Source organism: Sinohyriopsis cumingii, chromosome 2 (genome assembly GCF_028554795.1).
Source record: "Sinohyriopsis cumingii isolate HCF-2022 chromosome 2, ASM2855479v2, whole genome shotgun sequence".
NCBI lineage: Eukaryota > Metazoa > Mollusca > Bivalvia > Unionida > Unionidae > Sinohyriopsis > Sinohyriopsis cumingii.
Genome location: NC_142962.1, coordinates 24,002,224 through 24,028,856, shown reverse-complemented (window position 1 = coordinate 24,028,856; position 26,633 = coordinate 24,002,224). Strand labels below are relative to the sequence as shown.

The window sequence follows — 26,633 nt, the reverse complement described above, 5'->3', positions numbered from 1 at the left end:
TACCTAATTTGGACACCAGAATACAGGTGGTTGAAAATGTCATTATCTTCCAGCACTCCATGGCCATTGTCATAAAAGTAAACACCCACCTAAGAAAAAGAAAATGAAAAAATCCTTCTAGAATCATTACAAATTTAATTTTTCTGCAATTTTGAACTCCCTGATGAATAAAACAAGCTTAGGTACAACAAAGACATCTTTTGAAAAAGTAGCACACATTTCAAAGAATTGACAAGCAGTGTTTTTCAAAAGTAATTTCAATTCTGTTGTTGCCAGAAAGAAGTAAAGATTACTTGCTGACCTGTTTTCCACTGTGTATTCTATTCCTCCTGAGAACTGGTGTACTTCCAGTGGTGATCCATACACCTGCCAATGTATTGGAGTAAACTTCATTCTCCTCTATCAGCCCTTGACCTTTCTCATGCTGCAATAATAGATCACATCATTATGCATTCATCCAAATAAAACAATTGAAATTCTAATATTACAAACATTATACTGAAAAATGGTTGACTGGAATAAAAAAAAAGAATACTGCCATTTTAACAAAGATTTGGCAAACAAAACAATCCAAACAGAGCGTAGAATTTGTCCAAATTAAGCACAAACAATCTTTACGACACAATTTTATATGTAATCTGATAGAAAAGTGCCTGACAGAATTTAAAAAAAGAAAGAAAACCACCATCAAATTCTCAAAACAGTCCCAGCTTAATAGAACATAAATGAACATAAAAAACTGTGCTCATTGTAACCGAAAAACTAAGTTGATAAACAAGACCAAATAACAATACCATGTGAAATAAGTTAAGTGTCCTTTTCTACTGAGTTACATTACCCCTGATAGCATGAAATATAAAGTATCCATGCCTATTGAGTTACATTACCCCTGATAGCATGAAATTAATATAGAGTATCCATTCCTAATGAGTTACATTACCCCTGATAGCATGAAATTAATATGAAGTATCCATGCTTACTGAGTTACATTACCCCTGATAGCATGAAATTAATATAAAGTATCCATGCCTACTGAGTTACATTACCCCTGATAGCATGAAATTAATATAAAGTATCCATGCCTACTGAGTTACATTACCCCTGATAGCATGAAATTAATATAAAGTATCCATGCCTACTGAGTTCCATTACCCCTGATAGCATGAAATTTATATAAAGTATCCATGCCTACTGAGTTACATTACCCCTGATAGCATGAAATATAAAGTATCCATACCTATTGAATCTCATTACCCCTGATAGCATGAAATTAATAAAAAGTATCCATACCTATTGAGTTACGTTACTCATGATAAGATTAAATGATATAAAGTATCCTTTTCTATTCAGCTAAATAACCCCTGATGAGAATAAATTAATATAAAGTAATTGTTTCTATTGAGCTACATTAAACCTGATTAGAATAAATCATAATAAAGTATCCATTTCTACTGAGGGCTGTTCCATTTAAACATACATGGCATCCAGGGAAAGTAGTTTTTACAAAATATATCCCAGGGTACTTTGATTTCACAGAGTTCATATTAAAATAAGAAAATTCTAAATTGCATCTAAGGGTGAGTACCCAACAGCTCAGGGTTACATTGACCCTGATAAGATTAAATTTATATAAAATATCCATTACTACTGAGTGACATTACCCATGATAAAATTAACTTAATATAAAGTATCCTTTTGTTGAGTTGCATTACCTTTGATAAAAACAAATACATCAGATAAATTACCCATGATGAGAATAAATTATTATAAAGTATCCATTTCAATTCAGTTACATTATCCCTGGTAAGATTAAATTAATATAAAGTATCCATTTCAATTTAGTTACATTACCCGTGGTAAGATTAAATTAATATAAAGTATCCATTTCAATTTAGTTACATTATCCCTGGTAAGATTAAATTAATATAAGGTATTCATTTCAATTTAGTTGCATTATCCCTGGTAAGATTAAATTAATATAAAGTATCCATTTCAATTTAGATACATTATCCCTGGTAAGATTAAACTAATATAAGGTATTCATTTCAATTTAGTTGCATTATCCCTGGTAAGATTAAATTAATATAAAGTATCCATTTCAATTTAGATACATTATCCCTGGTAAGATTAAACTAATATAAGGTATTCATTTCAATTTAGTTGCATTATCCCTGGTAAGATTAAATTAATATAAGGTATTCATTTCAATTTAGTTACATTATCCCTGGTAAGATTAAATTAATATAAAGTATCCATTTCATTTCAGTTACATTATCCCTGGTAAGATTAAATTAACATAAGGTATTCATTTCAATTTAGATACATTATCCCTGGTAAGATTAAATTAATATAAGGTATTCATTTCAATTTAGTTACATTATCCCTGGTAAGATTAAATTAATATAAGGTATTCATTTCAATTTAGTTGCATTATCCCTGGTAAGATTAAATTAATATAAAGTATCCATTTCAATTCAGTTACATTATCTCTGGTAAGATTAAATTAATATAAAGTATCCATTTTAATTTAGATACATTATACCTGGTAAGATTAAATTAATATAAGGTATTCATTTCATTTCAGTTACATTATCCCTGGTAAGATTAAATTAATATAAAGTATCCATTTTAATTTAGATACATTATCCCTGGTAAGATTAAATTAATATAAAGTATCCATTTTAATTTAGATACATTATCCCTGGTAAGATTAAATTATTATAAAGTATCCATTTCAATTCAGTTACATTATCCCTGGTAAGATTAAATTAATATAAAGTATCCATTTCATTTCAGTTACATTATCCCTGGTAAGATTAAATTAATATAAAGTATCCATTTTAATTTAGATACATTATCCCTGGTAAGATTAAATTATTATAAAGTATCCATTTCAATTCAGTTACATTATCCCTGGTAAGATTAAATTAATATAAAGTATCCATTTCATTTCAGTTACATTATCCCTGGTAAGATTAAATTAATATAAAGTATCCATTTCATTTCAGTTACATTATCCCTGGTAAGATTAAATTAATATAAAGTATCCATTTCATTTCAGTTACATTATCCCTGGTAAGATTAAATTAATATAAGGTATTCATTTCAATTTAGATACATTATCCCTGGTAAGATTAAATTAATATAAGGTATTCATTTCAATTTAGTTACATTATCCCTGGTAAGATTAAATTAATATAAGGTATTCATTTCAATTTAGTTGCATTATCCCTGGTAAGATTAAATTAATATAAAGTATCCATTTCAATTCAGTTACATTATCCCTGGTAAGATTAAATTAATATAAAGTATCCATTTTCATTTAGATACATTATCCCTGGTAAGATTAAATTAATATAAGGTATCCATTTTAATTTAGATACATTATCCCTGGTAAGATTAAATTAATATAAGGTATTCATTTCAATTTAGTTGCATTATCCCTGGTAAGATTAAATTAATATAAAGTATCCATTTCAATTTAGATACATTATCCCTGGTAAGATTAAATTAATATAAGGTATTCATTTCAATTTAGTTACATTATCCCTGGTAAGATTAAATTAATATAAAGTATCCATTTTAATTTAGATACATTATCCCTGGTAAGATTAAATTAATATAAGGTATTCATTTCAATTTAGTTACATTATCCCTGGTAAGATTAAATTAATATAAAGTATCCATTTTAATTTAGATACATTATCCCTGGTAAGATTAAATTAATATAAGGTATTCATTTCAATTTAGTTACATTATCCCTGGTAAGATTAAATTAATATAAAGTATCCATTTTAATTCAGATACATTATCCCTGGTAAGATTAAATTAATATAAAGTATCCATTTTAATTTAGATACATTATCCCTGGTAAGATTAAATTAATATAAGGTATTCATTTCAATTTAGTTACATTATCCCTGGTAAGATTAAATTAATAAAAAGTATCCATTTTAATTTAGATACATTATCCCTGGTAAGATTAAATTAATATAAAGTATCCATTTTAATTTAGATACACTATCCCTGGTAAGATTAAATTAATATAAAGTATCTATTTTAATTTAGATACATTACCCCTGGTAAGATTAAATTAATATAAGGTATCCATTTTAATTTAGATACATTATCCCTGGTAAGATTAAATTAATATAAAGTATCCATTTTAATTTAGATACATTATCCCTGGTAAGATTAAACTAATGTAAAGTATCCTTTTCTGTAGATTTACATTACCCATAATAAGATTGCATGTGAGAATTTTATTTGCTTGAAAAATGCTTTTGTTGTGTTCGTTTATGACTTCTAATGATAGGACTCAAAATTAACAAGTGGTCTTGTATCTAATAACACATGGGATGTCATTCGCTTTCATGATTAACTGATCTGTTTGTATAAATTGAATACCTGCAAAAATCCTGGCTTGATGAGGTACATTGAATATTATGGCTGCAACTTTTATCAACATGTCAATGTTTTAGTATAAAACAATAAATAAACTAATAATGTTTAATAGAAATGACTAAAAACTCTTACTCTTCCCCCCAACCTGCCGAGTTTATTTTCAGCTGACAGTATTTATATGTAAACCACTGACAATGTGCATGATGTACTTAGTTTACCTTGGTTTTTTTTTTCTTTCATTTATTGGATGTTATTTTGCCTCTTATTTTGATAGGAATCAGTTTTTATGTGTATTCAGTGAAAATATAAGGCAATCAAAGTAAAACAGCCTTAGGGTTCTCATGAGATCATTTTAATTTGTTGCATATATGCACATGATACAAAGAGACCCATAATGAAATCTGATGTACTGTACTGGATACACTTGCATGCTGTTTTTGCATGATACACAAACACTACAAGAAACTGCAGCTGCTCACAAAATTAAAAATGGTGTTTCTTTATAACAGAATGTTACTCACCAAAGGTTCTGTAAACGAACATATTTTTCATAGAAAACTAGTTCAAAGAATGTTTTGACAACAAGTAACTCAAACTAGTGTGTAGTGTTTAATGCAAGGTACAACCGATTCTTGTCAACTTAAGCTTTTTGTTCCTGTTATAGCCCATTTGATGCGAAAATCATCTATACTTTATAAGAAAAAACCCCAGAAACATCTTACTGAAAATTTGTCTCAAGATGTGACAATAGATCATTTACATGGAACAGATAGTTCCTGCATCCCTAACAACCATATGCATATTCGTTTACATGGTTACCAATTTTGTAAATGTTTATAAGCAGTAAACTAAACCATTTACACATGTCAATGCTGCAGCCTTAATCAATGCCCATGTGTTCTTCAACACATCAAGTAATGATGGATGTTTATTGTCAAAACTGTCAGTATGCATGCTGAACTAGTCTGGATCCATGGCCCAATGTGCTAATTTCAATACTGACAACACAACATGACACAGGGTATCAGACCAGTATCAAAACTAGACACAATGGAAAAGGTTGTTTTAGCCGACTCATTGAATAATGTAGAATTATATGCAACAGATTTTATATTTAAATCATTGTTGACAAAGATACTTTGCATTGTGCTGTGACAATTGGAAAGGTGTGACAAATCTTAGGTGTGCAGCTGAGTTTAAAATGTCAGAAATCTGATGACAAGAAAGAGTGTGACTAATAAACATGATAACAGAATCGAATGATAAAGCACCAGAAATCCTGGGGAAAGACACACAATGGCTAGAATATGACCCAGAAAAGATGTGCACTTTTGGCAAGGAGTATTCAGAGAAACCATTGATTCATATCTAATGGCAAGGTCCAGTCTTGGTGAATCAAAGCAGTCATTTCTCTCTTTCAGAGCCAAGGTCAGAACATCCATCTCTGACTGAATTGTCCATGGTCTGGACATCCAGGACTGAAATGTTACCATAGCCAGTACCAGAATTAAGTCAGGACTGGTTGTCTAACAGCTCGTGAACATTGTTCAGTGATGGCACTGGAAAGAGATGGATCTGTAAGGTGCCAAGCTTAAGAGTATTCATAACAGGTATGGAGCATTTCACTTCCAAAGACGGCCCTGGGGTCCATAACAGAAACTCTGCATAATGGCTGCAATATGTTGATTGAGTTTGCAAACCATTTTAAATGTCAATTACATGCACATGACCACACAAGAACACACCTATCAAACGTTTGGTCATTTTTCACACAAGCAACTGCTGCTTTAATTATACTGACTGAAAAGTTCCAGGAAAAAGAAATAAATGGTTCAGTCTAAATAAAACAGCAATTAAGTAATATTTTTCTGACAGCTGAAAACATATAACATTATTCTCAGTCTCCCAGCAACCAAATATAACTGAGAAGAGTGAAAAACTTACCACATAAATACCTCCATGTTGACCATGATGTATTTTGTTGTGCCGGACAATTGGGTTGCTATTAGTTCTAATCTGAATACCTGCAAGAGCATTACCTGAAATTACAAAAATAGATGGTAATCATTGTTTTAGCATAGGGAGAGCATAAATACTGTAAGTATTCACTTGAGCCTAGAAAAAAAAAACAATGCCTACCTCTTCATATTTAAATTGGAATAAATGGAGTGATTATGTTATATGTAAATTTGCATAAATTCCTATGATGATATTTTCATCTTGAATAAATATATCTTTCTTTCTTCCATCATTAACTCTTACTTAATGTTTTTTCAAGGAAGAAGCTAAAAATCCTTTACCCCCCCCTTACATTTGTATAATAATACAGTGTCATGTATTTTTATGAGAATGAATTATATGGCTTTGGGAAAAAACCCATTTTCATTGACACTTTTCATGGATGGGGGAAGGAGTCCTTTTGTTTCCAGAGATTGATCATTGTTTATTTATTGGGGAAGGAGTTTTTTCTCCAAAGAGATATCACTGTTCATGGACTGAAGTAGTCCTATTGTTATTGATTCCAGAGATATATCATTGTTCATACAACGGGATTGGGTTCAAATTTCCAGGGAAAGCACTGCTCATGGATTGGGGAAGGGCTCATGGATTGGGGAATGAGTTCTTTTATTTCAAGATCGAGATCAAGAGAGAGCATTGTTCACTGAGTCTTCAAATCTGGGCTTTGAAGCAGCTGCCATAAAATTCATGATACCCCACTAAATGAAGTCCCAGTAAAGACAGTACAATACATGACAAATATTAGTCCTAAATATTAAATGTACGAAAGACACAATGGAGATTTTCATCACCTCTCTGACAGTCACTGATTACATAAGGAAATATTCTTTTAAGGAGCAGATCACAGAAAACATGTAAATCATGTGTGTAAGGAGTGTAATACATGAATTATGAAAACATGTAAAGCCTAGGTGTAAGGAGTGTAATGGCATGGATTATGAAAACATGTACATCATGTGTGTAAGGAGTGTAATGGCATGGATTATGAAAACATGTAAAGCCTAGGTGTAAGGAGTGTGATGGTATGGATTATGAAAACATGTAAATCATGTGTGTAAGGAGTGTAATGGCATGGATTATGAAAACATGTAAAGCCTAGGTGTAAGGAGTGTGATGGTATGGATTATGAAAACATGTAAAGCCTAAGTGTAAGGAGTGTAATGGAATGGATTATGAAAACATGTAAAGCCTAGGTGTAAGGAGTGTAATCGCATGGATTATGAAAACATGTAAAGCCTAGGTGTAAGTGTAATGGCATGGATTATGAAAACATGTAAAGCCTAGGTGTAAGGAGTGTAATGGCATGGATTATGAAAACATGTAAAGCCTAAGTGTAAGAAGTGTAATGGCATGGATTATGAAAACATGTAAAGCCTAGGTGTAAGGAGTATAATGGCATGGATTATGAAAACATGTAAAGCCTAGGTGTAAGGAGTGTAATGGCATGGATTATGAAAACATGTAAAGCCTAGGTGTAAGGAGTGTAATGGCATGGATTATGAAAACATTTTGTTGTTGTTGAGTTTAATTATAGTAGCGTGCGCACAATTGTGCATGTGCCACTTTTTTCTGACTGCACAGCAGCCTGCTAGTTGTTCCTGGGGAAGGGAATGGTGCCAACTCCCCCAGGCTTTTATGGATTCAAGGAACCCTGATAGTTTGGTCTCAATCTGTGGGTCATCTGCAAATTGTGACAAGTTTATTTTTGTGGAGGCTGCATTGAGGTCAAGGTTGTTTACCATTAGGTTAAATAGTAAGGGACTTATTACACTGCCTTGCGGTGTTCCATTTTCAAGTGAAAATTCTTCCGAATGGGTGTTGCCTATACTTGTGGTGATTTTCAGGCCTGTGAGGAAATTGCCAATCCAGTTGAACAAGCATCCAGTTATTCCAAATTGGTTTAATTTGGCCATTAGTCCATTGGTCCATACTAGGTCGAACACTTTTTCTAGGTCTAAAAAAACCGCTATGAGGTTGCGATCAGTTTTCCTATGTGTGTTAAAAGCGAGTTTGATGTCTGTTTCCAATCTGAGAAGTTGGTCAGTGGTGGACCGTTTGTTCTGAAAGCCACACTGATTTATGAAGAGTAGGTTATTGGTTTCTATGTGGTGTTTTAACCTATTTGCGATTATTATCGTCTCCATTATTTTGCAAATATTGTTTGTAAGGGAGATGGGTCGGTACGAATTTATGTTGTTGGGATCTTTACTTAGCTTGGGGATTGGCATTACTATGGCCTGTTTACATTTGGTGGGTAGTTGGCCTTTATCCCATATCCTATTAAAGAGTTTGTAAATCATTTGTGTAAAGAGTGTAATGGCATGGATCATGAAAACATGTAAAAAGCCTAGGTGTAAGGAGTGTAATGGCATGGATTATGAAAACATGTAAAGCCTAGGTGTAAGGAGTGTAATAACATGGGCTCTGAAAACATGTAAATCATGCATATAAGTAGAGCTGCCAACTCTCCAGATTCATAATTAGTGAAAATAAAAAACAATTTTGTCTAGCAAAATGTGTTTCTTCAAAAATACTTACCCAATCATAATACATTAGGAGAACTACCACTACCTCGCAAATCCAGCCCTCACAGATACTACTATTAGCTCAAGGGTGCTAAAAGTTGTCTGCTGATCCATTGGTGGTTGGACAGAGTAATCTCCCCTTATATATGAGACTTGGCGGCAAGGCATAACGATATGTTAGTTATTAGTGGAGTAGAAGGCATGCTTGCTGTGGATGCAACTGAATGGAGGCTGGGAGGGTGTATATGTATTATGATTGGATAAGTATTTTCAAAGAAACATATTTTACTGTAAATAATTGGTTTCTTTTTTGAATACATAACCCAATCGTAATACCTTAGGAGAATAAGAGATCGAGGGAGGTACATCCTCTTACCCTGGATATAAAATCTCCAATCCGCTAAGGTATGAGAGACAGCTTTTAAGTAGCCCCACTGGAAGTGACTCGATCTGTTGGGGTACCGCTTCAAATGGGAAAAAATGTTCCCCATGCAAATCCTGCAGAAGTCGTGAAGCTGTGTCTTAAGAAGCTGGACTAACGACTTCGAAATGTGACCTGTTGAGCTGCATATATAGGTCTGACCAGATGGAACTGGGCCCTTTGGGATTATAAATCTCACTGATAAAAGCTAGAAAACGTGGACTCCAATCTCCATCACACAGCCTGAATAATGACAGAGAACAGTTCCATAAGAATGCTATGCTTGTGGCAACTGCCCTAACCTCATGAGCCAAAATGCGTAAAAAAGTTCACTGAACCGGGGTTATTTCCCTGTATGCTGAGCAAAGAACCCATGGATATATCGTCTTGGCCTGATTTAAGAGACAGAAAAAGGCATGATCTCCCTCTACGCACTGGCTCCATTCGATAAAGTTACCACTTCAAAATTCTGCCAAGGTCTTGTAAGTGACCTTCAGCTGAAGTGTCCAGATGAGACAGGTTTCATGAGAAAAGACTCTTTATCCAATGAAGGGCGACAGTTCTTGGTGATGAATGAGGATGCTGTCATAAGACTGACCCATCTTGTCGAAACTGCAGGTAATTGGGGTCTGAGGACAGAGCATGCATTTCACTAATTCTGCCTGCTAAAGCCATGAGGAAGCAGGGCTTGTAGGAAAGGTACACCAGAGATGTGTGTGTGTGTGATTAGGAATTTTAATGAAGCTTTAAAAAAATTTCAGTCATATCGCTATGATGTCTGCAGTGTGGCAGTTTATAGTGATGTCTAGTACTGGGACATCATGCTACAGACACATAGCATGATGTCCCACCCAGTCACATTATCCTGACACCAGGCCAACCAGTCCTAACACTAACCTCTTAATGCTTAGTGCCAATCGAGTCAGGTGTTAGTACCATTTTTGTAAGTCTTTGTTATTACTCGGCCATGGTTCGAACCCACGACCTCCTGCTTCCGAGGTGGACACTACACCAGAGATGCCCATACAATGGATTCAAAAGGGTTCTTGTTCAGCCCGGTTAAGGGAAGGAAAGACCATTCCTTCTGTACTAGTTGACTGTTCCGTGATGATGGGACAATCAGTATGTTGAGGAGTCCCAGGATATGGTGAACTTGAAATTCTTGTTGATGACAACACCACTTCAACAAGTCGCACACCATGATGCAAAGGTCTGGCATCTGGGATCCTTGTTATTGAAGATAATGATTGAGTTCTTCCTTGTTGTCGGAGCAAAGTCCCATAGCATGATGCAAAGGTCTGGGGACTAAGAGCCTCCTTGTTGCTGGAGATAAACCAGCATTGTAGTTTTGAGATAGTCCTTGTTGTTGAGAAAAGTCACCACTGTAGATATGTCAGACAGAATGAGAACTCCCTTGGCCTCTTAAGTATTCTTGCCCTTAATGAAAAGCTTTCACACTGGCCGTCCTCTCCAGAACTATTGATATGTAGATGTCATTTCTGGGGAGATCATGCACCACTGGTGTCCCGAAATGATGGTTGTGGGTGGGCTCCCATACCTTTTGTAATTGCATTGGTACAGCTTGTAATCTCAAGTGTGTGGATGTGTAGATGCACACCCACCGAGAACCAAGTTAGGCTGTTCCAAGTTCTGCTGATGGTGCCTCAAATGGGTGCAGGTGTTGAGAGGATGGTCCAGTGGGCCAACTTGAGGACTCCATTTGTGCAGACAAAAACAGCTGCAAAGCAGCAGAAGGTGACCAAGGACCATGATGTCCGCTGCCGCACTGAGCAATCCCATGTGGATAGAATTCCTCAAAAGAGAGGTGTTATCATGAATCATTTCAATGCCTGATCCTGACGGAGACAAAGTATGGTGCCTGTGTTCTGAAGTCCATACCTAAGTGAGTGAATTTTTGAGATGCTACTAGGTTGGAATTTTCCTTGTTACTGAGAAGTCCAGATTGGTAACATGGGCCATCATGACTGGTTAGAGCTCGCTGATGTTGCTGCAGGATGTTGTCCAGGTAACCCAAGGTATGCACCTTTACTAGATTCGTCAGACGAGGCAAGACCCCAGAGTCAATGAAGAGCCTCAAATGGGCTCTGAATTGATATATGATGTTGTATGCAATTCTCAGGAACTTGTTTACAAACATGTTTTATTGCATACAGTGTGACAATACCACGTGTTTGCATACATGCCAACCCCTGGCGATGAAAATGTGTAATCCAAGTGGACAAAAAGAGTAATCTGAGCAGAAAAAGAGTAATCCACATATAGCATGATAAAGATTCGACGAGCATATGTACAAAATAATTTATTCATCCCTCTGGATTTTTAACATCAGTTATTGCTTCAAGCTTTCATATATAACACTTTGAGCTTTAAAAAGCAACAGTCTCTCATGTTGCATTTCAAAACATTTTGTACCAGCTGAGACTGAATGTTTTGCACACCAGTAGAGCACTAAGTGATGGGTTACAGAGCTTGGATCTGAATTCAGTTTTATTTTTCTTCATTAGAATGGTAAAGAACCAATATTCCTTTCATAACCTGACAAAGAAGAGGAAATTTATATCTTAGTTATTGGGTCTTTTAGCTGGGAAATAAGATTAAAAAAATCAACTGTGTCCACAGGAAGTACATTGTCAGGTAGAGTGCCAATTTGATACTTCAAGAGTTCCCTAATTTATCAGCAGCCTTTCCTGCAGCATGGTGCATCATATGAGAGAGACAACCTGATATCTACAATTTTTCAAAATACAGAATGCAACTCCTTTATGAATTCCAGTCATCACTGATGCAGTATCAGCTGAAAACCCACATACAGTTCTGCCAACTTATGTTTATTCAAAGCAGTATCAAGCAAATTAAAAAAAATGCTTTCTCCAGTGGAACCTACTGTTAATTCTGTTAATGAAAGAAGAGTACTCTGACTTTGCCCTTTTCGTTGTCAAAGTCTATTACACAGACTGGGTACAACTTTTTGTTGTAGTCACTACTCCTGTCTTTTGCAATACTTAACAACCCAATTTTCATCGCTTCTGCAAATTTAAGTCAAGTATCTTCTGCTAAACACCTAACAATATTAGATGATTTTATTCTTGCACATACATATTTTCTGTAATTTCGGAATCAGGAAACATTTGTTTGAACAAAGGACCAATGTAGTGTTCTACTGTGCAGGCTAGTCTGTGTTCTATCAAGAACTTGGTAGATAACGCCTCTGCATTTATATAATTTGTGTCCACAATGTAGTTCTGCTGTAAAAAAGAAACTACCTTAGTATTGGAGCTAGTAAAACGAGCTAATTAAAGGTTTCTTTGTTTTACCACCATGACCAATATTGAAATCCTTTCCATGCAGCCTGCAAGGGGAGTGAAGCTGCCCTAGAATGGAACGCTGTATTGTGTAATTCATGTATTCATCTCTGAATGAGTTTTTCGTCTTTTATATTTAGTGTAATGACATGGGTTCAGAAAACATGTAAAGCCTGTGCGTATGTAGTGTAATGACACGGATTCTGCAAAATGCTGTCTCACCTAAAACCACTCTACAATGTACTCTCATGTATGACTTTCAAAATTTTTTAACAAAACCTTCAAACAAAATTGTTGAGATCATTGTTGCAGATGTTGATCCAAATTTCATTATCTGGGGAACTAAACTGCTTTATCCCTCTAAGTATAAACAACAATGACTTGCAAAACTAATGGTGAATGATGCTCTTTATCTATACGTACCATAAATATTATTATGTTCTACAAGTCCTCTTCCTTCACCAAATATATACACCCCTCCTTGATGCCCATTATAGATTTCATTTTTCCTGTAAGTGAAAATACATATCAGTAAGAACTTGTATGCATATGTGTTAGTGTGTCTGATTGTATGTATGTAAGATGAAATATAAAAAGTAAAAAAAACCCAACAACATAATTTACATGCATTGTTATCACACCTATTCTGTTTTGCTTGCATGCAACTAACTCCAATATTTCTCTTAAGGTTTCTTCCAATGACCAGTAGAAGACTACATGTAAAGCAAAACAAACAAAAAATGCATCTAACTTCATGTTTGTACAGGCCTGGAGAATTTTATTTAAACACCTTATAAGGATTTTTCTGGGAGTATTTTTTTTTCTAATCAAAATCAAAATTCAACTTTCTTCCTGTGTTACACATACTTTGTTTACTGCTGCACAGAAGTTTTTACAAAAATAGAATTTAATAAAAAACAAAACAATTACTATGGCAGGTGATGTAGTACTTTATGCATGAAGGATTGTTTTATGGCACCTCGGCATAACAGTACGTATATATTGCCAATGTAATATATGTTTGTGCTCAAAACATTGTGTGAAAGATGATGGCAGACGAATTTAGCAATGTGATTCTCTTGTGCTTTTAACTTTTCATGTATGGTTTTAACATACTTTTGTCCAAGCTGGAAACATTAACAACTTTGTTGTTGCATGTCGTACACATCACTTTGTGCTTATCAACCTCAAAACACTTTCACCAAGTTGCAAATTGGGTCATGCTCCGATTCTGAACAGTGAAGAAAACTCATTCCTAGTCAGGTCCAATTCCTTACCCAAACAGCCATCCACCTGCAATTGTGATTAGCACACCACTACTGCAAAGAGATCCTATCCAATCTTGTAACTACTGATGCATATTTATTTGATCCACAAAACATTAGGCTGTACAAGACATGATAATTTAACAGTGTGTGTACTTCATTGGACAGCTATGAATATTTCGGGTGGGTGAGATGATATGAGTGATGGATGATAGTTGCCTGACAAAATTAATAATAAGTAACCTAAAAAACAGAAGTATCAAATGACTAATCAAAAGAAGAACCAAAATGAATTATTAGATGATGGTCAAAATTAAGTATCACTTCTAAACTACAAGAAGTAATATTGTCAAGCTCTGTGGACTCATTTTTGAACAGTCTACACTTCAGCTGATCTTTAGACATTAAAATTGAACGCAACAAACATAATCTCAGAATTTTTAGATATCAAAAATTAACGCAGCAAACATCTATCTCAGAGAACTGTCTGATTGTATAATACAGAAGGCATATGCATACCTTATTGTTGGGTCACTATTTGATGTGATCCAGACACCGGCAAAGTTGTTGGAGTGGATTTTATTCTCAATAAATTGACCACGACCATTCTCATGGACATAAATGCCTCCAGTCTGGCCATGATGGATTTCACAGCGCACTACTGTTGGGTTCGCCCCTGCCTTCACTTCAAATCCTGCTATTCTATTGTTGTGAATATCACAGTGCTCAAAGTAACCCTGTAACATGGTTTTGAAAGAATGGTCACATGACCTCTTCTGCTTGAACATCAGAACAATATTATATACATATCCATAGTGGCATCACTAAAGAGGAAATATAAGAAATCACAGCCATATCAAAGACAATTTATGGTGCAGTTATGCAGTGAAACTTCCAGTATATTCTAATGAAATACATTAAGACCACCCACAGAAAAATATTTTTGTTTTTACAATGGTTTATAAGTTGTTTATTAAACTGCTGATTTTTATGTAATAATTGTAACAAATGAAACACTATCTGGCATCATATTGTAATTTCTATTTAAAGATCATTAGTATTCATGACATAGACAAAACCAAGCAGTCTCCGAGCTTGAAGCAAGCAATACTGTATCCTGCAACAATAACAATATCAATTTCAAACAATGACTTATTTTGTATCTTTGGTTCCAATGATTCATCAAGGAATGATCCAGTTCTGAAATGAATGACATGAAAGCTGACCCAGATTTAGCAACTTCAACTTTAAAGTTTTCTTCACATTTCATCTGCATCAGCCATTTTACTAAATCATTTTCAAAATGCCAGTCAATGATCAATCTGCTACTTAAGAAACGAGGTTATTTACAGTGTCTAGATCTCATTAAGCTTTAATGCTACAAAAAAAATGACATTTCATGAGAAAACAATCACCAGGTTTTTAGAAATACTTTGATTTATTCAAAATGAGAAATTATTGCAAATCGCATAAGACTTACCAATCCATTATCAAATGTAAATATCCCTACATCTCGGCCATGATGTATATGATTCCTGCGCATGATGGGATTGGAGTGATTTTTGACCCAGATTCCAGCCAAAGCATTCCCACTGATTTCATTGTCTTCATAGGTACCCTATTAAGACATAAAATAATGGAGCTGAAACAATAACAAATGTTCCAATTGGAATATTCATTGAATGTACTAGTCAATGCTAAAAGAGCAATCAAATCTATCCTCTCTTTAAAACACCGTGAACTGAGTCATCTAAATTAAATGAAATGACATTTTAGATGACTGTAGGCAGTTTTCCCGCTGCTTTTCCAACTCAGTATGACCATAAATGTTCTTGTAGTGCTAAGATGGATGGTACTGAAGGACAGAAACTCAATTACCTGCTTAGTTAAATGAGAAGATCTCAATAATTTATATGGGAAGGTTTTCTTTCACAATAAAAACTGCACAGATTAAATTTGGATTAGTTGGTCGGTGGCTTCTGGAATTGATGTTCATGTAAGACATGTCCAACTAGTTCCCTGCCACAACTAAGTTTGGGAGCAGACCATTCACTTTCAAGGAAAATGAGAGATCCCCAACAAACAGTTCAGTCATTTTCAAAACAGCATACAAATGAAATAATCCCAGGATAAATTAAATAAATGACATCAATTAAAATGTATACTCTGAATAGCAAGATTTACTGTAACAGCAAAATCTTCTACCACTACAATTAAAATGGATGTGTTCCAAAGTCATGTCAACTGGCCCATGTACACCTGTTATATGACACGGACATCTGTACTACATACTTTGCAAACTGGTAATTCTATAGCTATTAAATGACCTCACAACTTGTTTAAAAGACCAAACATGCAAATACAGTACAGGTTACTTCCAAGATAAGAAAGATATCAAGTGATAATGTACGCAGTACTAACTAGATCAGCTCCAGACAGAAACAATGTCCAAAAACCAGCTCACAGATATTTTAAAGGCTATACTAAAAAAGGCTTTGTTGATTTTAATATGAACATATTCTTCATCAACTTACCATATTATGCATAATTATTTCAGAGTGCCTTAATGACAATAAATAGAAACTGCAATGTTGGGAGCAAAGTGATATCAGAATTTTGACATTGTCTTGGGAGTCCATATATAAATTTCAGATGATTTAACAGTTCTGAAATTGTTCCCTAGGAAAGTAAATTCATCATTTGCACAGTTTACCTTTAACTCTGTTTCCTTCTGTAACAAAATGCTGTCAGATTCACATAGTAAACAAATGAATATTCAATTATACCAGCTATCTATTTAAATATTTACAAAAATATTTTCTGATTAGACTATTCAGGTCATGTCTCAGCTCTATAAAAGACTTTATTTGATCTATACAGAATTCAGTATACATTTGACACAAATTTTGACCACGATCTGGTTAATGACAGCAGACAAGTCTTGTAACATTGCCTAAAATGTATTGTTGGTAGCAGACAATTATGAAATTATTACTTGTCTGTGATAGTAAGTTTGATGTTTGGAAGCAATGTGTCAACTGCTTGTAAATTTAATACAATGGGTTATGTGACACTTGTTAGAAATGGATAGAGGAGAGACAGACCGTGAGATTCTTGTTCAAATGCCCAGAACAAGTTAAAAATATAGCTGTGGATGTTCACTGTGCCACAAGATGTTATTGGTCTATATAGTTTTTTGGATTATATACATTCAGTGGCATCTAATTACATCACATATGTCCTGTTGTTTGTTGTTATGGGCTTTAATGACATTTTTCAGCACATGATAGGATATGCATTGCAACCAGTATATTTGGTTGAAGAAGAGCCCAGACAAACCCTGGTAAGAACCAGCTACCCACAGTAAGCTACAGGCAAACCTTCTCACATACCCATGTTGGCTAAGCCTGACACTGAAACCCACACAGACAGTGGTGAGATGTTTATGATTTGCAATGACCTTAGACCACACTGCCACCCACTGCCGCAAATGATGTCCTGTCATTTAAAGCCAAAATGTAGTGTCAGTGCCAATCAGCATAAATTTTCAGATTTACTGAACAAACTCGTTTAGTTTTCTCACACAAGATAAAAAAATCTTCAACTCATTTCACATACCCAAAATCTTATTTAAAAAATATAAAGAAAAATATTAGAATCTGGGGAATTTTCACAAACTCTTATTAATTTTCTACATTACAAATTTAAAATTGTTTAAGCAATCAAGTCCTGTTAACAATACTGCATAGCCTACCTGTGCATAGTCTGTAACATAAAGTCCAACATTTTCACAGTCTTTGATGAGACAGTGACGAATGTGTGGGTCTGCTCCAGAGCCAGATACACAAACTGCAGCACCAACTGAAAACAGAGACCAATAAACTAAATCAAGAAATTTGTTTAAAGTATATTTTTATGTTTCAAATGTAATTTTTAAAACAAATAAATAACAAAATGCTATAAATGTGCACAAATTATCACACATTTAAGTAATTATTTTATGTGTGTGGAGCTAGGACGCTATACAGAGAAGGGGAAATAAATCTTTGTTTCAATTAGTACTTTTGTGCAGTAAAGATTTTTCTCCATATGAAAATAAGTAAATATGATCTCCAATAAAACTAATAAAATTCGTCTGCACAATTCATGGAAATAGAAAGTGTATACACTTACCAACAGATGTACTTTTGATCCTACAGTGATCAATGGTAGGAGAACACGTCTCGGATACTTCCAGTGCATAGTGTTTATGATGTGGAACAGAGGAGGTAATATCTGGAGAAAACTAAGTTAAAACAAAAACAGCCATAAAATTAACATGGATGACAGAAAAAATATAAACAGTCATGGCAAAGACAGTGAGTGAATAATTTATGAAGTTGCTTTAAACCCCTCAGTAATTTTAAAACTAATTAATAGTAGATAATAATGCTTACTGAGGTATTCAAACGGTATGGTAGGGCCTTTTTATACTAATGTCACAGTCCTAGATAAGCTGTATATTATGCCATAATTATACGAATGTTATTAACTGGGAATTATAGTGAAATTCAAATAAGGATATGTTCTTGGATTGTATTATTGTGATTCAACAAAAGACTGTTGAATATCACTACGACATAGGCCACTACAGACACATCAACGCTTCCTCCATTGGATTTATTTTAGAATACCACTAATGTCTGTTAAGAACTTAGTACTTGTGTTCAAAATTCTAGGATTATTTGGATAGATTTTGCAATACTGTAAGTTCTTTTTGACATTTTTCACTTTGTATTCTAGGGAAATAAATTATTTGTTGTATTCTACAAAGCTTGTTCTTATTACTCTTTTCTATTACTTATATTAAGAGCATAGAGTCATAATACAACATAATTAACAAAAGTTCAAGTAAATTATTCATGCATTGCAACATACAGAAAGATGAAGATGGATGTACAGACAGATATATGGACATTATCATAATATCTCCCTTCCAAGTGTTTAGATCATTATATAATCTTTTCATAATAAATTTACCTAAAAAAAACCCATTTTCTATATATGGTGCCTAAGGTAAGTTACCTTTAGTGTCATGTAACCTAGATAAGCATCTTTTGCACCCTCGACAAACACCACAGTGGACCCACTCTCTCTTTCAATCAGTACATGGTCATACACAGTCCCTGGAGCTGTAAATAAGAAACAAATTCCATCAATGTATAGTCAAAAACCACAAGAAATGGATAATGCATCATACATTATATTCATGTTGTGATCATATAAGGAAAATTTTGTTTACTGCAATGAATCTATTATAATAATTTAATATGTAACCCTATTACTGTGCAAGAATTTGGATATAATGAAATCATGGTGTGTCTCCTGAATTGTACAATAACTTTACCAAGTTCTTGAAGAACTATACAATTTTAGTTTCAAAATAAACAAGAGTTTGATTTAATAATTTGGCAAGATGTGTTGTATTCTTGACTGAAAAATGTATAATATTTGTCCATTTCTATGAATAAAATGTACATGCAAACTGTCAATCATTGCATGTTGATTTTAGTCTCCTTCTGAAAGATGTCAACTTGTTAGAAAGCTGATAGTTGTTATCTAATTATGATTAAACCATTAACAATAAAGATATCAAGTCTTCTTTGCATTTGTCTTCAGAGCACCCCATGTACAATTGTTGCTTAGTAAAGGGTAAGCAATAGCCAATGGATGCCTCTGTGTGTGTGTGTGTGATTTGGATTTTTAACGTAGCTTTAACAATTTTTCAGTCATATCGCTATGATGTCTGCAGTGTGACAGTTTATAGTTATGTCTAGCACAGGGGCATCATGCCACAGACATGAGCACGATGTCCCACCCAGTCACATTATCCTGACACCAGGCCAACCAGTCCTAACACTAACCTCTTAATGCTGAGCACCAAGCGAGGCAGCTGTTAGTACCATTTTTGTAAGTCTTTGGCATGACTCGGCCAGGGATCGAACCCAATAAATGCCTGTATAAACAACCAAGAACCAAACAATGTGGTAGTCAAAAAAAAGGTTTTACACCCAAATTTATGTATCAATTAATTTACATATCTAATGAAGTAATTGCTCATCATGGCAGTCAATCTCAAAGCTTAAAACTTAAATTCTCGGGCACTGCTTGATAACATTTTTTTTAAAAAACAACCCATGAACCACAGCAGCCATCCCTGGCCAACCATATGAACTTGGACCAAATTCCAGTGGTTTGCAATTTATACATATACTACTAATAACCTCAACATGTACATGTGCATATATACTAAACTCTGTAAGGTTGAGATCTTTCCTTATATTATTTTGGGGTCAGTTTTTGGGCACTGGATTTATGATCCATGCTGAATGATTCATTATGGACTCACTGTTATGGATGCAACTGTATTGGATGGAACGTCCTTGTATCAATACTTTAACCATTCATACTGTGTTAACAAAAATTCACCGAGTCAAGCAGAAATATACACACATCAGTTCCTTCCTAAACTTGTCCTGCTATTTTACATAGCATGATGGCACTGTGATTCCAACTATCATGTCATGGTGAGGTTTCATTTTTTTTTTTTTAATGTAATGAATCTGTCCAATTTTCAATTTTAGCACCAAAAATTATAAATCTTTTACTCAATTATGCATACGGTTAGGAACAGCCAATACTTTATTCAGGCTGATGTTACCATGTGACAGAGTGGCCCAGCGGTTGAAGCTGCTTGCCTTTACAGATCACTGACATCTCACCTGTCCGCATGGGGTCGACTCTCTGGCTCAGTCAATATGGTTATGTGCATAAAAAGTTTGCCAATAGTTTCTCAAAGGTTGTTTGTTCTTCCCGGTGTTTTCTCCAGGTTCTTCCTCCAGTGACTGTTAAGTATGGAGTATCATGTGCTGCATAATAGCATTAAATCCAGTAAAACCCTTCTTAAATAACCTCTGCTAATAACAACCACCTGTCTTTAATAGCCACAATTATTATGTATGGATCAATTTTATTATAGAAATGCAATGTCGTGAGTGACTAAATGCAAAACATTGACCAGTGACCATGATTATTAGGCAAAACAAGTGAGTCAGCACTGCTATGAGCTAACACATAGTAAAAACAGTGACAAATACCACTGACCTTTATTCATTTTTTTTGAACATTACTGCTTCAGAAGGTTTACAGATAAAGTACAGATTGTTGTAAACAATGCCATGAATGTCAGCATTGCAAGAACAGAGCTAAACACTTGGATTTTTTTATTTCATCCTCTGTAATCACAACCTCTTAGGAGGTTAGCTCTAAACACCCCACTCCCCGAGTCTGGCTACTGTTTTTAGAAGCCTACAAGTCATGCAGGTATGCCAAAGACCATAAACCAGGATAAAGTACATGTCACTAACTGCCTTGTAGTGTCGACGTAAAGTAAAACCCCATTATGAATAACCAATCCTTCTTTAAAGGGAGCAGTCAAGGAAGTACATAGTCAATTCCACAGTGTATACTCTTGTTTTATCTTTGGCAAAAACTACAGAACCCCAATAATACCATAATTAGAAACATTCTTAAAGGGCATCACTGTAGTGGTTGAGTATGATGTTTCTGACTAGACTCAATCCATAATGCCTGGGTTGAATGAGGTTTTTGTCTTTTAATAAGTGCTTATTGTTTTAAAGTTTTGATTCTCACTGTAAAAAATGTTTTTTGTTTGTTACTTTTTTGACACAACTGTTAATAAAACCCCTATACCAAACTGTCATCTGTTCACCATAGTGCAGCCAGTTACAACAGCTCTTTATTGTGTTAAGCTCTTCATATTGTTGGAGAATTAAGCCTTTAGCTTTTGTCTCTCTCAATACATTTGCTGTACAGTAGTCCCCCTCTTGAACGGCCCCCCCCCCCCCCCGACCAGCGGCCACCTGCTCCTTACGGCCAGAATCTGTTGGCACCGACGAGTTTGTGTTCAAAAGAACCCCTCACGAAAGGCCACCTGGCTAACGTGACCAGCGGCCAGCATATTAGTGCAATAATATAAAATTTACCCCTCACAAGCGGCCGCATTATTCTGATATATATCCAGAACCAGTATTTTATTCATAATGTGTGTTAAGTAATCCGATTTCTGTTTCCCGATGTCAGGTTTTCGTTACTGAAAGAAGTGTTGACTAAAGTACATGTACCACTAAGGTTAATATTATATCATTTACAACTCACGGGAAGCCACATTTATTCCATAAAGCCAAGAAAGACTCAAATTTTAATCCATATAAAAGGGTAAATACATGCAATCCAATTAGCCTTACTGCTCTGTTATCATAAGATGTCCGGTTTAGTCACTTCGATAATTGTTAAAATTACAATTGTTGAACATTAGTAACAGCTGAGAAGTGGCAGCATCGATGTACAATACACAAGTCAGCAGGAAAATGGTTTGATAGCCTTTATGGCTTCCCTTAGTAACATGTTCACCTTGATAATTAGTGGCTATTACTAATGACAATGATTGTCAAAATTACAAATCCTAACGGCCGCGAGGTCAAATCTGTGTGATGTTAAATGGTACATATCGAAGCCGTTTTGGCTTCACTCACTTAGTGTAAAGAAATATATAAAAACAATAAGGTACCAGACTGCGACTAACGAATCACGTGACAAGATCACTTCCTTTATAAACACACGGCAATTTGTTTAGATGCATACAAAATTGTTTTATCAACATTGTAGTTGTCAACATGAATAACTTACTGCAAAAAGATCAACATGTCATCGAGGAAAAGAAAATTTATCAGTTTAGAAGAGAAAGTAATTCAACTGACCGAGACCTTTGGGGGGGGGGGGAGGAGAGAAGGTCGGGTCGAGTATCCTTGCAGAAAACTAATGTCGGAAAGACTCAGATAAACAATATCGTGAAAGATAAGGAAACAATTCTGCAGAAGTGGGAAGATGAAATGGATGAAGAAAGGAAGATTGTTTGAGCCAGGGGATGTTTGTATCGTGATTTGAATGACAAGGAAAAGCAACAATGTTATCAGCTGAATTGACATCACGACTTTACCGCAAGTAACGGATGGTTGCACAGATTTCAAGTGCGACATAATGTTAAGTGTTCTGTCCTTATTGAAGAATCAGATGATGTTAATAATGAAGTTGTCGAAGATTGGAACAAAAGACTAAATGACATATGCAGGGGATATGACAGCAAGGATATTTTTAATTGTGACGAGACTGGTTTGTTTTTTAGACTGTTACCAACAGAGTGACAGATGATGTGATCTGTAACATAATTATCAAGACAGTTTTAAAACTGTATCAATGGTTATTCATAACATTCTTTTGAAAATGATGAAACAGTTTGTTCTTCATTTATTTCACAACATGCATGTGATATTTTAATGAAAATATTAAATGTTTTAGAATTAAATGTACTTGTGACTTTCTTCATATGTATTAACTATTCACATTTGACATCCCCCTCTAGAAAGGCCACCCTCATTATAAGGCCACTTCCCTGCTGCAGTAGGGGTGGCCTTATAAGAGGGGGACTACTGTATTCAGATGGGTTAATTCTGTTTGCCTCTTCTTTTTACTTCTTTCATTAACTGGTAAATATTTACCTAAAGCCTGACCAAAAGCGCTAATCAATACGCAGAATGAGTAAGAGTTATCTACGCTGCAATTCCCATACTACATTTAAAGTAACTAGAATGGAGATGTTAAGTTAACATATGGACATGATAATAAATATTACCTTAGTTAATCTTGCAATTCATATGCTAATACATTTAAACCTATCTGCAAATATAAATGTGAATGTTTTATGACAGATGTATATCTTTATTGCTAAATAAAATTATTTTTTAGATGAAGTAAATGCTTTATTTTAACAAAAAAGGAATTAATTGCATATATGTAAACTGCAGGCATTTATCTTCCACATGTTTAATATTGACCTCGAAAACAGGTCATCTTGCACAAACCTGTTATGAAAGACTACTGGTCTTGAGCAACTGCTTTTTGTTGAGAGAAAGGGTGGTTCTCAAGAGAGTTTGTACTCTATTACTTTTCATGCAGACATATTGTCATTCGAACAGGTCATAAGTATCAAGTTCATGATAAATGGAGAATATTTACCTTCTGAACAACAAAAGTATTCAACAGAAATGAACTAATGCAAATGTAAATGGGTAATCAATAGTATTTTGGCACTGAGGGTAAAATGTTTGTGTGTCAAAATATGATGGTGAAATCTGGCAACCTGAGGGCCAACCTTCAAAACATAATGAAATAAAGTTCTGATAATTGTGAATGGTGGAAATTTGAGAACATTCAGATCTAAAGGTCTGTCAAAAATTTAAAAGATAGGAATATTAAAAATTGCTAGATAATACAGTTCTTTTATTTGTGACTTCTATCGCTGAGATCTTTTTTATATTTGCATATTTCTCATTTAATAATATGCAGATCATGAGAAATATACATGACTGAATTTATCTACTTACTCAATCTGTGTGTGAAATTTTAAATTATGCATGACAACTTGGGTTCCCGGTTCCAGACAACCCTTGTAGCAAAAATAATTACATCGAATTCTTGATTATTTCTTAGATTAGATCTGAGAGTATACAAAGAATTAAAATCCTGACATATAAAGTAAGCTTCTACCAGTAGTTCCTAAGACCAGAATGTATTCTGGTTTGAATGACATTAAGTAATTTTAAGTACAGAGCTCCATTTGTAAAGCATGTCAGTTCATAAGTGGGTTTACTCCCCTACTATAATTAGTATATGTAGTTCCACTGGAAATGAGTTTAAGCTGGACTTCATATTCAAAGACACAATGCAGGATCCATAGCAAACACGAGACTTTCAAAGTCTGCATATACACCAATGAACCATACTTCGATCTCCCAATCTCAAAGTATGACCATTTACATGAAGATAAGAAACCTATAGGTCTGATACACAAAATACATTTAAGCCTGAAGATAAGCACTGTAAATGTATTAAACACATGAGCACAATAATACATGTATGTATGCATGTATGTATGTATATGTGTGTGTGTGTGTGTGTATATATATATATATATATATATATATATATATATATATATATATATATATATATAATGACTGACCTGCTCCTATTATGGCAACATTTGTATCAATCAGAAGAAACTCTTCTTGGTAGACTCCTGTATGGACAAACAGTATGGGATTCTCAATTTCCTCTGCATCTACATAATTGTATGCCTGCTCAATTGTGTCAAAGCACTGAAAGCAAGACCATATTGTTATGATTTTTGGTCAAAAAATATGTTACAGAAAGAAGTTTAACCAACAATTTTAGTAAAATCAACAAGCAATATATTTCACTACAATACAGTGAAAAATCTGGATATTTACAACATTATGAATTCAATACCAAATAATCCTCCAAAAATATAGAATGTTCTGATTGTATTCCAATGCTCCTGAATGCCCTGATGTAACACAATAATACAATCCAGAACATCTTGGAACGAGTTCACATTAATGAAAAGTAATGTAATAGTCCAAAAGTCAATGAACAGTTTAGAAATTCCAATTTATGTTTTAAATAAATATTCCTCTTGAATTATATTTGAACACAAATGCAAACTCTGAACACGGATTACCACACACTGATATAGAAAATAAACGAATTATTCACTTATCAAATCCCTATTTAGATAAAATTTCACCTGATCAACATTGCAATAGAATATGAAGATTTCCAATGGAATAACCTAGTCTAACTGCAAACAAAACTGGCCTTGAACTCTGCAACTTAAAGTCTGTTTGCAACTTACAATCAACGACAAAAATTAAGCACGCATTATAAATCAAATATACGTAACAATATCATACGTAGTTTTTATCAGTTTGCTAGAAATCAGACCAATAATGCCATTAATGTAGGCTGCTGTGCAGCCATATCTCCACCAAGAGAACAGATACGATTTTTGACACAATTTGGAAGCAAACTAACAAAATAATATGCATTCCATACATATTTAAAGAAGTGAAAAAAAAAGCGTCTCTAACAATGAGCAATTTATTGCAATTTTACTCACCTATTCTGCAAATGGTAAAATAACTTTGGTCCAAATAGTAATAATCTCAGAAATCTTTAAATTTTCAAAGGGTGATCTAGTATCTACTTTGAGAACATTTTTTTCAAAGCTATTAACTTTTTGTGAATGACTTGTATATCTTTTTTTTTAAAATATGAAAATGTCTGAATTTACACACTGAAAGAAATAAGTAAAAATTGAATGTCTTACATAATATAAACTTTAGCTATTTAAATGCAAATTTCTTCCGAGTATAAAATGTTTCTTTAATATTACTTTCCATATTGTGATATGTTAGGAGTACATCACTACATCACAAATCCATCCTTCTCAAGTTAACATTGTGTCTTCTAGCTTGTTTGAACAACAAAATTGCTTAACGATTATCTTCTTGCTAAGTAGAAAGTCAGACCGGAGTGATCTCTGTTGGATAGAGGGACTGATGCAAAATCACACCAATCATCCATTGTTATGTGATCGGAGGGCATGGCAGGTTTGCCCATCCGATAACTGGGTAAGTATTACTGAAGAAATAAATTTCATTCAAAGATTATATATATGTACCCATTATGGCATCAC

General features: G+C 34.2%; 1 protein-coding gene across 2 annotated transcripts in view; it reads right to left on the bottom strand.

Moving 5' to 3' along the window:
* The window catches only part of LOC149804477 (F-box only protein 11-like), a 71,730-nt gene that overhangs the window by 20,142 nt on the left and 24,955 nt on the right, over positions 1–26,633 (bottom strand). For both annotated transcript variants that reach the window (XM_089940691.1, XM_089940692.1), the window contains exons 6-15: positions 25,098–25,233; positions 19,022–19,128; positions 18,131–18,242; positions 17,712–17,818; positions 15,438–15,575; positions 14,477–14,694; positions 13,116–13,201; positions 6,349–6,443; positions 302–424; positions 4–89 (exon numbers count right to left, since the gene is read on the bottom strand). In XM_089940691.1, coding sequence (XP_089796817.1) covers positions 4–89; positions 302–424; positions 6,349–6,443; positions 13,116–13,201; positions 14,477–14,694; positions 15,438–15,575; positions 17,712–17,818; positions 18,131–18,242; positions 19,022–19,128; positions 25,098–25,233 — 1,208 coding nt within the window. The remainder of the gene's footprint in view (positions 1–3; positions 90–301; positions 425–6,348; positions 6,444–13,115; positions 13,202–14,476; positions 14,695–15,437; positions 15,576–17,711; positions 17,819–18,130; positions 18,243–19,021; positions 19,129–25,097; positions 25,234–26,633) is intronic.